The sequence below is a fragment of the Nuphar pumila genome, chromosome 4, assembly GCF_984573655.1.
Source record: "Nuphar pumila chromosome 4, dmNupPumi1.hap1.1, whole genome shotgun sequence".
Taxonomy (NCBI): Eukaryota; Viridiplantae; Streptophyta; class Magnoliopsida; order Nymphaeales; family Nymphaeaceae; genus Nuphar; species Nuphar pumila.
In genome coordinates, this window is record NC_143252.1 from 124795329 (window position 1) to 124809819 (window position 14491).

A 14491-nucleotide genomic window follows, 5' to 3' on the forward strand; every position below is an offset into this window, starting at 1 on the left:
TCAAAAAAGGTAACCATTATGGATACTAAATCGTGGGTCAGTTGTGCTATCAAGAGAGAGGCACCCTTCCCAGACCTGCTAAAAATCAGGGTCCGTCGGGTACAGCTCATTGCACTGCTTCAAACCCAATGACCTGCACTGACCTAGCCATCAAAAAGCTATTCTTCCTGCTAAGTGTGTCAGCTACCTTGTTTAGAGTACCTGATTGATGGCGAATAGTGAATGTGTATTCTTGCAAGAAACTGACCCACTTGGCATGACGAGCACTCAATTTCTTTTGACTATTCAAATACTTTAATGCCTCATGATCCGTGTACAAGACAAACTCCTTATAAATGAGGTAATGCCTTCAATAACGAAGGGTTTGTACCACGGCATAAAACTCGACGTCATAAGTGGAGTACTGGCACCTAGCTTGAGTCAGAGGCATCGCACTCAACTTTAAAGACTGCGCTAAAATCAGGAAAGGCTAAGACGGGGGCACTACTCATTTTCTCTTTGATGAGAGTGAAGGCCTTTCCTGCGGCAGACGTCCAATGGAAACTAGTCCCCTTTAGGCACTCTGTGATAGGGGTCATGAGGGTGCTGAAGTTTCTCACAAAATGACGGTAGAAAGTGGCTAACCCGTGGAAACTCCGGATCTCTCCTATAGTCTTTGGGGTAGGCCAATCTACAATTGCACGGACTTTGGCGGGATCCGCCTTAACTCCATCAGACGACACAATAAAACCCAAAAATACGACACTTGACGTCATAAACTGACACTTCTTGGCATTGACATACAATTTTTCCTTCCTTAAAATCTCATGCAAATGATTCAAATGATCAGACAGAGACGAGCTATAAATCAAAATATCATCAAAATACACAACGACAAACTTCCCAATACAAGGATGCAACACTTGGGTCATCATATTCATAAAAGTACTCTGCCATTTGATAACCCAAATGGCATGACTAACCACTCATACAATTCATCACGTATCTTGAATGTCGTCTTCCACTCATCCCCCTCCCAGATACGAATTTGGTGGTACCCACTTTTTAAATCAATTTTAGAGAAAATAGAGTCACCAGCCAACATGTCGAACATATCATCCAAACGAGGAATGGGAAAACGGTATTTGACAGTTATGCGATTGATCGCTCTATTGTCGACACACATGCGCATGGACTCATCTTTCTTAGGAGTCAGCAGGGCGGGCACTGCGCAAGGGCTCACACTCTCACGAATAAAACCCTTTTCCAGTAACTCTTGAACCTGCCTCAACAACTCAACATGCTCGAATGGGTTCATGTGATACGCGAGGAGGTTAGGTAAACTCGACCCCGGGACAAAATCAATGGCATGTTGTACCACCCTCATCGAAGGTAGACCATCGAGATGGTCGTCTGGCATAATATCGTGAAACTCCTCAATAAGGGGCGCGATGTCCGCGGGATCGGCCAACGACGTACTCATAGTCGGCTTAGCCACCAGGGCATAACAATAACCATCCTCCTTACAATGGCTCAAGAAAGTCTAATATGATAGGCCCGCGAACCGAGGAACTCGCTCAGGCTTATCCACAATGGGAAAACCGATCTCCTTGATAGAGAGAAGGATTATTTTATGACCCTTAAAAATAAATGAATACGTGTTCCTACGACCATCATGAATGGTCTTGCGATCAAACTACCAAGGACCTCCCAAAAGAATGTGACACGCACTCATAGGGGCTACATCACACCACACATCATTGTAGTAATGCACCCCCATGGAAAACCGAACTAGACAACGTTGGGTGATAAGAACCTCGTTTCTTCTTTTGAACCATGTCATCTTGTACGGTTGAGACAATTTTTCCGTTTTCAGGTTCAAGGTGGACACGACACTCTCGGACACCATATTCTCACGCGTCCCAGTATCAATTATAACATCACATGCATGCCCCTCGCAGTTGCACCGGGTTCTAAAAATGTTATTCTGCAACCATTTTGCAGGGGTCGACTCTCGGGGTGCGGTCAAAACATGACGGATAGATAACAAATTTTTGACGTTGTCGTCGACCTCTACGACTTCCCTCTCGTCATCCTCTCTAACCAACGACTCACCCTCACTCTCACTATCAGACGCTGACTCAACAATACCCTCTGACGAAATGGGCATTCTTGCTCACGGTGGGGCACTTGGACGCGACATGTCCCAACTCCTGACACCTAAAACAACAGATGGTAGACTCGCTAGGCTTGGCCTTGGATCTGGTATGGTATGCGGGTCCGGATTGGTCGGGTTTGCTAGGGTCTACTCGAGGGGTGGACTTTATATCTTCCTTCCTAGGAGAGTTCGCTCCCCTGTTGGGAAACTCGATTGGGGTTGACTGGACTGGTCACTGCGGGAGACTCTATAATCCTGCCTCCTTTTCAGTTTTTCCTCCACATTCATGGGATAACTGGTTGCCTAATCTAATGACTCGACTATGACTAGGGGTGGCAATTTCTGACACGACCCGCCAACCCGCCTCTTAGGCGGGTTCGGGTTGGGCTTAAGCCAACCCGTTTAATAAACGGGTCGACCCGCGTAACCCGTTTATTAAACAGGTCGGGTTCGGGTTGGGGGTATGCCAACCCGCCAACCCGGCTGACCCGTTTAATAAACGGGTTAGGCGGGTGGGTCAACCCGCCAACCCGTCTGCCAACCCGCCAACCCGACCCGCCAACCTGCCTACCTGCCAACCCGATCCGTCAACCCGCCAACCCGACCAGCGAACTTGACCCGCGAACCTGAAAACCCGTTTACCCGACCCAACCCATTTATTAAATGGGTTGGCGGGTCGTGTCTGTTAGAAAATGACATATATATGTATATACTTGAATATATATATATATATATATATATATATATATATATATATATATTTATATATATATATATATATATTTATATATATACATACTTTTCGTAATACAAGAGTATGTATATGTATATATATATGTATATAACTATATATTTAAAGTATATACTTATATTCTTGTAATACTTTTTTATTTATTTATTTTTGTAATTTTATTTCTTTCTTATTTTTTGTCTTTTTGTCAAACAGTCATAATTGACTAGAGCTGTTGGACTCTCAAAACAGTCAACAGCCTTTTTGTCAGGTTCTGTCAAACAGTCAAAATGTTGACTGTTTGAATAGAGCTGTTGGGCTACTCCCAACGGCTCTAATTAGAGCTGTTGGGAGTAGCCCAACAACTATCCCAACAGCTATTTTAATAGCTCCTCTCATGTAACCTCTCTATAAATAAGGGCATGCTGCCCATTGTAATTTATATACAAAGGTAGAGAGTTTTACCTCTTACATATTCAGATTCAAGTGCATTTATGCACTATTCTTATGTTTGTGCTGTGGAGCATTTTGTATGCTATTTTGGTTTACCATATTCGGTGAATGTATGTTTTGTCAAGTTGTTTGTAGACTTGATTGTGTGAAAGACTCTTTACATGGTATCAGAGCTTGGTGTATGATCAACCGTGCATTGGTGAGCTGCCTCGTAAAGTGTGCCTTCTTTCTTTCATGATTGGTGGTTCCTTTTTTTCTTTGGATTCATCATGGGTGAATTTTTTCCGCACAATACAAGCAACTCCAACTTCATTCCGCCATTCAAACTTGAAGGAAGCAACTATAACATTTGGGCGGGACACTTGGAGACATTCATCAAGGGTCAAGGTTTGTGGGGATTTGTAAGAGGTACTATTCTTGAACCCACTCCCAAAATTACATTAGGTGAAAATGACGTTGAGACTAGTCTTGAAGAAAAAAACAAAGCCATGGAAGAATACTACAAAAAATTAGATGAATGGGAAATGAAAAATGCCAAAATTCTTTCATGGATGCTTAGTGGAGTTGAGACAAAAATTGCCTCAAACCTTTTGTGTTACAAAAAGGCAAATGAAGCATGGGAATATCTTAGAGGTATGTTTACCGAAAAAGATATGCTCACAAGTATTATCTCTAAGAAAAAGTTAGAAACATTAAACAAGGAGATAAGAATATAAGAGATTGTTTTATGGAGTTATCTTCCATTTGGACCCAACTTGCCCAATTTGAACCCAAATGGGAAGGAAAGTGTATAGAAATGCAGAGAGTTCAAGTTGAAGAAGAGAGACTTCGCTTTTCTCTATGGTTTGAGACCCGAGTTTGAACAAACAAGGGCCTCCTTGCTATCATCTTCATCACCTCCTCCTATTCATGAGATTCTCACTAAACTTAGTGGAGAAGAGACTAGGCTAAACATGAGTAAAAATGTTAGTGTGCTTGCTACTTCTAGCAATGGTCAAGAAGAGTATTGCGCACTTGCCGCATCAAAACCAGGACACTATATCAAGCCATATAAACCTCCTCATTTTAATAAGAATCGAGGAGAATCAAAAATCATTTGCCATAATTGTAATGAGCCCGGTCATATTAGGCCTCAATGTCCTAGATACAAATATAGGCCTCAAGAAAAGCGTGTTGCGACTGCACCATCAAAACAAGATGAAGATACTTTGAATCTTAAAGACCTCACCAAATCATTATCTCAACTGACGGAGGCATTACAACCACTGCTTAAAGGATCTACCTCAGGAGCGGCCATTGCAACCTCTTCTACTCCTGGTATGTGCTCTTGGCTTCTTGATTCAGGAGCTTCTTTTCATATGACCCCACATAGATCTATACTATCCGAATGTCAACCTAATTCAAATGCATCATTTGTTTCCACTGCCGATGGTACTGCCTTGGAAATAGAGGGTGTTGGAATTTTTAAAAATGATTTGTCAAAACATAACAACTTTTATATTCCGAAAATAAGACTTATACCAAAACTTCATCTTAATCTACTTTCTGTTTCTTAAATCTCGGATCATGGATGTGATGTCATTTTCTCATCAAGTAAATGTTGGGTGCAGGATCGCCAGTCCGGGAAATTGATTGGGGAAGGTTCTAGGCAAGGAGATCTCTATTATATGGATTTTCTTTGTATTCCAAAGGAATCATTTTGCAACACTGCCCAAACAAAAGACATACGAACTTGGCATCATAGACTTGGGCATCCAAATATAAGAAAATTAAATTTTGTACCTATTACCAAGAATCTTTGTAAAGATAATTTTGAATGCAAAGAATGTTTACTTGGTAAAATGACAGTCTTGCCTTATGGTCAAAGAACTTTTTACTCGTCAATGCCTTTTGAATTAGTTCATTCGGATGTATGGGGTCCTACTCCTGTAGCCTCTAAAGGCGGATTCTCCTACTATGTTGTGTTTATTGATGACTTCACTAGATATTGTTGGATTTACTTTCTTAAGTATAAATCAGATGTATTTGCAACCTTCAAAACATTCCATAACATGATTAAAAATCAATTTGAAAGTAAACTCAAAATTCTCAGAACTGACTCTGGAGGAGAATACTTGCCAAATGAGTTTAAACAATTTTTAGAAAATGAAGGAATTTTACATCAAAGATCATGTCCTAGAACCCCACAACAAAATGGAGTTTCAGAAAGGAAACACAGACATATTATGGAAACTACAAGAACTCTTCTTATTGCTAAAAAATGTTCCAAAAAATCTTTGGGCTGAAGCTGCATTAACCTCAGTATTTCTTATAAATAGGATGCCTTCCAAAACTTTATCTAATGAAATTCCTTTTGAAAAATTATTCAAATATCAACCTGACTATCAAAGACTGAGAATCTTTGGTTGCAAATGTTATGTTTTGAATGATAAAGGAGATAAACTATCTTCTAAAGCTATTTCCTGTGCGTTCATTGGTTATTCAGAAACATAAAAAGGATTTAAATGTTATGATACCAAAAATGATAAACTTCTCATTTCAAGGAATGTTAATTTTGTTGAAAATGAAAGTGGATTTGAAGAAAACATGTCAGAAGACATAAACTCCGATTATTCTTTCTTGTTCAAACTATTGTCTAATGATGAAAATATTTATGTAGAACCTCTTATTGAAAATAGAACAATAGTTGAACCAATAGTATACACTAGAAGAAATCGAAATGCATTCAATGAAGGTGTAAATCAAAGTAATCATGAAGCATCAGAAATTCCTTCAGAACAAACCACTATTCGTAGATCAGAACGAACCTCAAGAATCCCACCTCAAGAATCCCAAATAAATTTGTGTCTTATGATTCATTCTCTCCTAAACATAGAGCATGTCTTATAGCTATCCACTCATATTTTGAACCCTCATGTTACAATGAAGCAAAAAATTTACCTGAATGGATAAAAGCTATGCACATAGAATTAGAAGCTCTTAAAGATGCTAATACTTGGGAAATTCTGGATTTACCTATAGGAAAAAAGACAATAGGTTGTAGATGGGTTTTTAAAGTAAAAACCAAAAGTGATGGATCCTTGAAAAGGCATAAAGCCAGATTAGTTGCCAAAGGATATTCTCAAGAATACGGAGTAGATTACGAAGAAACTTTTGCTCCTGTTGCCAGGATGACCACTGTTCGAATGCTTGTAGCTATTTCAGCTATTAAAAATTGAAATATATTTCAAATGGATGTTAAAAATGCATTTTTAAATGAGAATCTCAATGAGGAAGTATATATGGATATTCCACCTGGATTAATAATTCCTTCAGGTAAAGTGCTTAAATTAAAAAAGGCATTATATGGCCTCAAACAAGCACCTAAAGCTTGGTTTGATACTTTTAACAATGTTATTACAAGGTATGGTTTTAAACCATGCTATACTGATACAGCTTTGTTTATCAAGAACTCTTCTGCTAGTATTATAATTTTACTTTTATATGTTGATGATATGTTAATTACAGGTAGTGACAAGGAGGGAATCAAGAAAGTAAAACAATTTTTGAAAAATTCTTTTGAAATGACAGATCTTGGGTTTCTAACATACTTTCTTGGTATAGAAGTTTCATACTCTAACCGAGGATACATATTGTCACAAACAAAGTTTGCTTCAGATATTATTGACAGGTCAGGACTTTCAGATGATAAAGTTATTGATACTCCAGAGATTGTTGGAATGAAAATGCGAGCCGATGATGGAGTTCCTTTGGACAATTCAACTCCCTTCAGACAACTAGTGGGATCTCTTATGTATTTAAGTATTACAAGACCAGACATAGCCCATGATGTACATATAGCCAGTCAATTTCAACATGCTCCAACATCAGCTCATATGAGTGCAGTCATGAGAATTATTAAATACATCAGAGACACTATAAATAAGGGAGTCTTTCTGTCCTCTTCTTCCTCCTTAGATCTTATTGCATATTCTGATGCTGATTGGGGAGGAGATCCAAATAACAGGCGCTCAACAACTAGTTTTTGTATATTTCTAGGTGAATCTTTGATTTCATGGAGGTGCAAGAAACAACAAAAGGTGTCATTATCATCTACAGAAGCTGAATATAGAGCAATGGCAACTACTACTATGAAAGTCGTGTGGCTCAAACAACTGATTTCAGATATGGGGATTCACCTTCAGAATCCTACAAGATTGTGCTGTGACAATAAGAGTTCGATATACATTGCTCGAAATCATACATTTCATGAAAGAACTAAGCATATAGAGATGGATTGTCATTTTGTTCGTGAAGAATATTTGAAGAAGACTATTGATTTTCCCTATGTGACATCAGAATATCAACTTGCTGACTTCTTCACCAAAGCACTATGCTCACCAAGATTCAACTTTTTACTTGACAAACTTTTGGTGATTTCACCATAAGTTTGAGGGAGACTGTTAGAAAATGACATATATATGTATATACTTGAATATATATATATATATATATTTATATATATATATATACATACTTTTCGTAATACAAGAGTATGTATATGTATATATATATATATGTATATAACTATATATTTAAAGTATATACTTATATTCTTGTAATACTTTTTTATTTATTTATTTTTGTAATTTTATTTCTTTCTTATTTTTTGTCTTTTTGTCAAACAGTCATAATTGACTAGAGCTGTTGGACTGTCAAAACAGCCAACAGCCCTTTTGTCAGGCTCTGTCAAACAGTCAAAATGTTGACTGTTTGAATAGAGTTGTTGGGCTACTCCCAACGGCTCTAATTAGAGCTGTTGGGAGTAGCCCAACAGCTATCCCAACAGCTATTTTAATAGCTCCTCTCATGTAACCTCTCTATAAATAAGGGCATGCTGCCCATTGTAATTTATATACAAAGGTAGAGGGTTTTACCTCTTACATATTCAGATTCAAGTGCATTTATGCACTATTCTTATGTTTGTGTTGTGGAGCATTTTGTATGCTATTTTGGTTTACCATATTGGGTGAATGTATGTTTTGTCAAGTTGTTTGTAGACTTGATTGTGTGAAAGACTCTTTACAGTGTCGGGTTACCCGTTTATTAAACGGGCCGGGTTCGTGTTTGCCACAGCCGACCCGTTTAATAAACGGGTCGGGTTCGGGTTGAGGTATGCTGACACGCCAACCCGCCAACCCGTCAACCCGACCCGATTGCCACCCCTAACTATGACACAACTGAAATCGTCAGAAATAGCATGACGGAGACCAAAAATATACCTCGTGACCTGCTGGCAGGTGGTCTCCTCGATCTGCACTCGTAGGGATAGACGATGAAACTCAGCAGTGTACTCTGTCACAGTACGGGTGCCTTGACGCAGGGCCAGGTACTCCTTGTAGGCTCTCTCGGCATGGTCTGACGGAACGAATTTAGACAGAATCAACATCTGCATCTCCTCCCATGTTTGTATGCGCTCTAGTCTATGTCGCTCTCTCGACCTCTGCAGCTCAACCCACCATGTCTGTGTTAGGCCCCTCAACCGGGTGGACGCTAGAGAGACACGACGGTACTCAACTACAGTGTGGTAGTCGAAGAAAACTGTACGCCATAGACCCAGTCGAAGAACTGCTCTGCATCAAATCATTCTGCGAACTCCGGAAGGTCCCCGTAGGTGGAGGGGTGCTCACTGTTGACGAGTCTCCACCATTCTTGTAGGATACTCGTTCCAGAAAGCGTCATCATCCAATACTACTTCATCACTATCTTCACGGTACTGCTCGCCCGGAGGCTGGTGCTAACGAACTCCCATGATGTGTGGTCGACGCTCAGGTCGCGCCGGGTCCGGTTGAATCTGCATGGCGGCTGCTGGAAACTGCCTCGGTCTGGCTCGCCCGTGAATGGGAACCATCTGCGGCCGACGTTGAGGCACCGGTATGACAGGGGTCCTGCTAAAGGTAGAAGGGTTGGTCGGGTCTCGGGCTCTAGGTTGGTAGGAACAGGATAATATGGGTTTGGGTTATGGGTTGGGTTAGGGTAGAGGTAGTGAGTCGGGTATGGTACTGAGTTTTGGATCAAGGATGGGTTAATTGATTGGGTCTGGTATGGGTATTGGGTTTGGTTGGTGTAATACTGGGATGATTCACCCGATTTGATCCGGATCGGATCAAGTCCTAAACTATTCGTCGGACCCAAGATGGGATGGGTAGGATCACGGATCGAGTTGTGGTGTGAGAAGGCCTGGTTTGAACTCGACCCTTGATCCGTAACAAAATGGGTCTGGTTTTGACCTGGCTCAAATTCAAAATGTGCCTCCGTCCAAGTCCGATATAGGTTTGGGTCAGCATTGGATCCATTTTGGGGCTCAAAAGTAGGGGGTTGGGTCTGATTCGGGGCAAACCGCGAACCAAACCCAATTGGGTAGGTCGGGTAAGGGGCTTCGAAACTCGGACCCACTCCCGAGGACCCAAAGGATGATTCCCGAGACCCAGGACTGGGTCCCGCTGTCGCAAAGTCTGGTCCAGACCCTCTCGGGTTCGGACCCATCCACAAGGGTCCCCCTGCTCCTGCTCGCGGGTTTGCTGCCATATGGCCTCCACGCACGGGGTCTGGGGGAAAGCGAGCTGCTTCCCGAGTCGGGCTGACGCACCTGGGCTTGCTGCAAGGCCCAGCATGACGTTGGGGTCCTGCAGACCAGGCCCGGTCTGCAACACAGCCACAAGGACTCGCGACCAGGGTTGTTGCACAGCCGAGAGATGGGGGGTCCTACTGTGATCCCCTGGTTCAACTGGAGGGTACCGGTTGTGTGAGTCACAGCCGCTGCCGGATCTGGATGGCGAGGGGGTATCAGATGCGAGTCAATGGCGCGGACAGGCTGAGGATGCATACCACTTTAATGTAGCGGCTGGCCTGTTTCCGCGTATATGGCATTCGCACGATCCGCTGCGCCGTCAACCAGATCAGCTCTCGGCCTTGGTATTGAAGTTGTGTGTTGTTCCACCGGTGACTCAAGGGTGATGATCCATCCTTCGATTCCGTCTAGGCGTTTTGACATGCTGGCCACGTCCCTGCTGACGGGCAGCATGCTTTCTTGGATCTTGGTCATCATTTCAACCATCTGCAACATTGAATCCTCGTTGTCGGTTTCTTCCCACTCTTTTTCGTTGCTAGGATCGTTCCTCGCCTCTTGAGCCATGTCGTTGACGCTCTTATACCACTTTGATGCAGCAAGGAAGCTGACACCTTCACGCAAAGGTTACCGACGCTGCTACTCTTTGAAACAGGGAGGGAACCGATGTTGTCACGCGATGGGTTGACGTAATGTTGGTCTTCCAACGCACAGTCAGTCATGCAGCCACGAGTATTCAAAGGAAACGTGAAACTAGAAAATCTGATCAATATTTTATTGAGATCAGTAAGACTATAATGACTATGACAGGTAACAGGCAAAAGCGAAACTAGCGACTGGAATGAATAGAAAAACAAAGTGAAGACAAGAGGAAATGAAAAAAAAAAATATAGGAGTAAAGAAGGCTGTTGAAACTTCAAAATTGCTGCACGCAACCCTAGGGGAGGGTTTTTAAAGACTGCTGGTGGACCCAAGTCGCAGGTCCGGTCTGGGACCCGAGTTGTTTTCAAGTTGTTGTTGGGCCTGTGTTGTCCGGGCCTGTGCTCGTATGGAATAGGTACGCAGGGGTACATCATCCCTGCGTCTTGGTGCTGTGATCTGGATCGGATCCACTACTTGGGTCCGATCCTCGATCCCATCATGCAGGTCCGATCCCCTCCCTGGGTCAGACGGTATGGATCTGGGTCAATCCTGCTCTGCATCAGTTTTTCAGCTTCCACTCACTTTCCATGTGCTTTCTCTAAGTTGGTAACCATCAGTGTTATATTTTAACAAAAATTTAATTCTTACACTAAAAAAATCATGAAATGAAATATGAGAAATTTTTATTTTAGTTTTTATTTGCTTCTTGTTTGATTTCTATTGAGTTCTCATATTGCTTCCTTGTTTATTCCTATTTCATTTTTAAATTGATTTCTCGTTTCTTGCTTCCTATAAATTTTAAAATGTCTTATGTATCACTTTTGCTTCCAGTAACGTTTCTCGCTTCTGCTTTCTAGTATGGCAATCGTTGTATACATCCAGGTTTATTTGTTGCTTTAATAGTTTTAATGCTTAAAAATGGTTTTTATTGAAATTTTTGTTTTTTAATTTTTTTGATTTTTTCAAAACTTCTCAATTTTTTGGGTTTTTTTTATTTTATCTTTTTAGTAGTGTATCTTAAAATAGGATGCAATGCAATACCCATTTTAGACCCTTCTAAATGCCCTTCTATACGATTTTTACAACATTATTCTGGAAGTCTATTAGCCCTTGATTGAAAATTTATTGCAACAAGAACGCATCCTACTTTGAAAACTACAATAAACAGAGAGAAATGGAGGTGGTTCATTTTCCTCAAACTTAATTTTTGAGTTATTGCATGCAATATAGAAGGTCAAAATGCTTATCATATCACAGCCCTCAACCAAGTTCAACCATATCTATTACCATTTAGGGTACCATACCATCAATATATGCTTGCCCATCCACATCACTCCCAAAAGACACCCAATGGGACAAACACATATTCCAAGAAATCGGAAAGGACTTCCATCACAAGCCATGACTTTCTGAATAGAACCAAAGTAAATTTGCCACACTCTGGTCAGCCTTCATCATACATGCAACATAGCTACAAATTTTAAAACGATCCACTAAAACATCTTGCAAAAGTTACAAACTATCACATCCAGCACTTAGTGTACCTTCTTCTAATAATGCTGCAGTACAGAATCAGCAAACAAGAAGCACATTTCAAACATGATTCAAATGAAAGAATTTGGATTTTTTTGTGATGTTTTTTCTACTAATGGTGTGTTTTCTTGGCCCTATGAGGGATTCTCGTGATAATCATTCGCTCATGACATCAGAATAACTCATGGGAGAATTCTCATGGGAATCAAAGTCACGAGCTCCACCTCATGTCAATTTTTGTGCACAGCTCCATATTCACATGTTCACAATGGCCTGAGAAAACGGGGACAGTGAGAATCATTATCTCACAAAAGCGAGAATTTTTTTCTCACAAGGGCCAAGTGAACATGTCCTAAATCTTGGCCACATTACAGCTCATCAAAATACTACATTCACAAGATAATGATGTTACTAAAGGGGCAAAAAAATAGCTATTGGAAGTTATTCATAAACAGTGCAGCAGCAGTAGAGTAGACATGTAGAAGACACCGGTCAACCATCTCTCCTGAACAGGCGAGAAGTGCGCCAAATGACCATAACCAGGTTTCGTATTTGCTTTTTTTCTTTCTTTTTTAAATTAAGATAATGATAACAAGGTACCAAGGAGAATTACGTAACGGGACTACGAAATCTCCCTCCTCCGTAAACGTGCATTTACTTGGTTTAATAGACCCACCGCATTAATGTCCCTAACGCTTTATCTTTTACTTGTTCTATTCTGTCTGGACGACTATATGACGGCTTTCGTTTTGTTTACTTCTTACGTAAGCCTTTAATTTACGATCATTTCCAGCCTTTTCGAATAAATCAATATTCATTATCACGTGCAACCGGTCTGTAATTTCCCTTAACAATCAAAAGAAGAACAACTTCACACAACAATTAAAAACTAATGAACATGAAAAGAAAGGGAGAAAAAGAGGAAACATCTCTATAACTAACCTGTTTCACGATCCTCTGAGTAAGCTCCTCCGTCAATCCATCCCGTGAAACGGGCTCCACAACGACCGGTGCTGCCATCTCGTGACCTCCTCCTCCAGAAGCATACCCAAAAAACTGTGGAGGTCCATGACCCGTATGCACCGGCGAATTCTGCATCGGGTAGATCTGCACGGGGTGCATTTGCGGGATAACCCTAACCATCCGGGGGATCGGCTGCGGCTGAGGCAAGAAGGTGCCCCCGCAATTCAAAGGCGATGTCCCGGACGATGCCCGGGGCACAAACTCAGGCGCCTCAGCATTGAGCTTCTTCAGCGATGAGTTCCGCGATAGCGAAGCGGGATCCGGCGGGATCTGCTCCAGGGTGGGAGGATCATCGATCTCGTGATCTCCAGCGCGGATGCGATCGGGGGAGCATGATCCCGGCGAAGAATGAGGGACAGAAGGAGGAGGAGGCTCTCGTTCTCCTCCTTCGGGAAGGACGCTTGGGGTTGGGGTTAGGGTTAGGGTATGATCATCGGCGTTTTCATGCGCCATCGTTCGCCTTTTTATTTTATTGAACTTTTCTTTTCTGCTCTTGCTAGGGTTTCTGAGGGAAGGGGAGGGCGGAGGGTGGAAACGGAGGGGTGCGAGCTCAACGAGCAGCGGAGAAGCGGAATTCTCAGTCGGAAGAGCGAGCGGATACGACTATTTATAGTCGGCGTCCTTCTGAGAGGAAAGCCGCCGACTTCATTGTTCTCCTTTGCACTTGGTCCTCCTTGTTCCCCATAAATTACTGATATATGCCATTTTGAATCTTCAAAATAGTGACTTCACTAATGAGTATGACGAATAAGTTCCCCAAAGTTTGTGCTGCCAACAGTAGAAGAACGAGAAGTGTTTCCAGAAACAATCCTTTTCTTTTTTAAAATGTTAAAAACCAGCTTCCGTGGTATTTGGCTTACCGCCATGATTTGTTTATCTATTGTCCCCTTCAGCCACGATAAATATTTGAAGCAGGTTATATGTTCCCCCCACCCGGAACACGCATCTGGGTCCTATCCCCGAACACGTATATAAGGGCATGGGGCTCGTATCCTCATGTGTGTTGGCTTACAGGAAAACTCCACTTACATGTGGGAAAAACTATTCAAAAAACTTGTGAGAAACTTTTAAAAATAAATGGAAAACTCATTGCTTATTGAGTGAGAAACTTGTTTCACATGGCATGCAAAACTTACTTTTTTGTATTTTTAAATAAATTTTTGTAATAAAATTTTGAGATATATGTTAATGTACTGCATTGGATGGAGAAACTTCAGCATTTAATATAAGTACATTTTTTTTTTGTTTTTTATTGTATCTAAATCTATGTTGCATTTAAATACTTTATTTATGATATTTAACATTTTATTAAATATAAGCAGATTATGCACTCATTTGTATAATATATAAGCAACTTTATAATAGT

The 14491-nt window shown here is 41.2% G+C and overlaps 1 protein-coding gene across 2 annotated transcripts in view; it reads right to left on the minus strand.

The window, feature by feature from the left end:
- The window catches only part of LOC149840922 (la-related protein 6B-like), a 79575-nt gene extending 65784 nt beyond the window's left edge, over positions 1 to 13791 (minus strand). For both annotated transcript variants that reach the window (XM_090003462.1, XM_090003461.1), the window contains exon 1: positions 13045 to 13791. In XM_090003462.1, the coding sequence (XP_089859588.1) occupies positions 13045 to 13578 (534 nt within the window). In that variant the 5' untranslated portion in view covers positions 13579 to 13791. The remainder of the gene's footprint in view (positions 1 to 13044) is intronic.
- Positions 13792 to 14491: the final 700 nt, after the last annotated feature.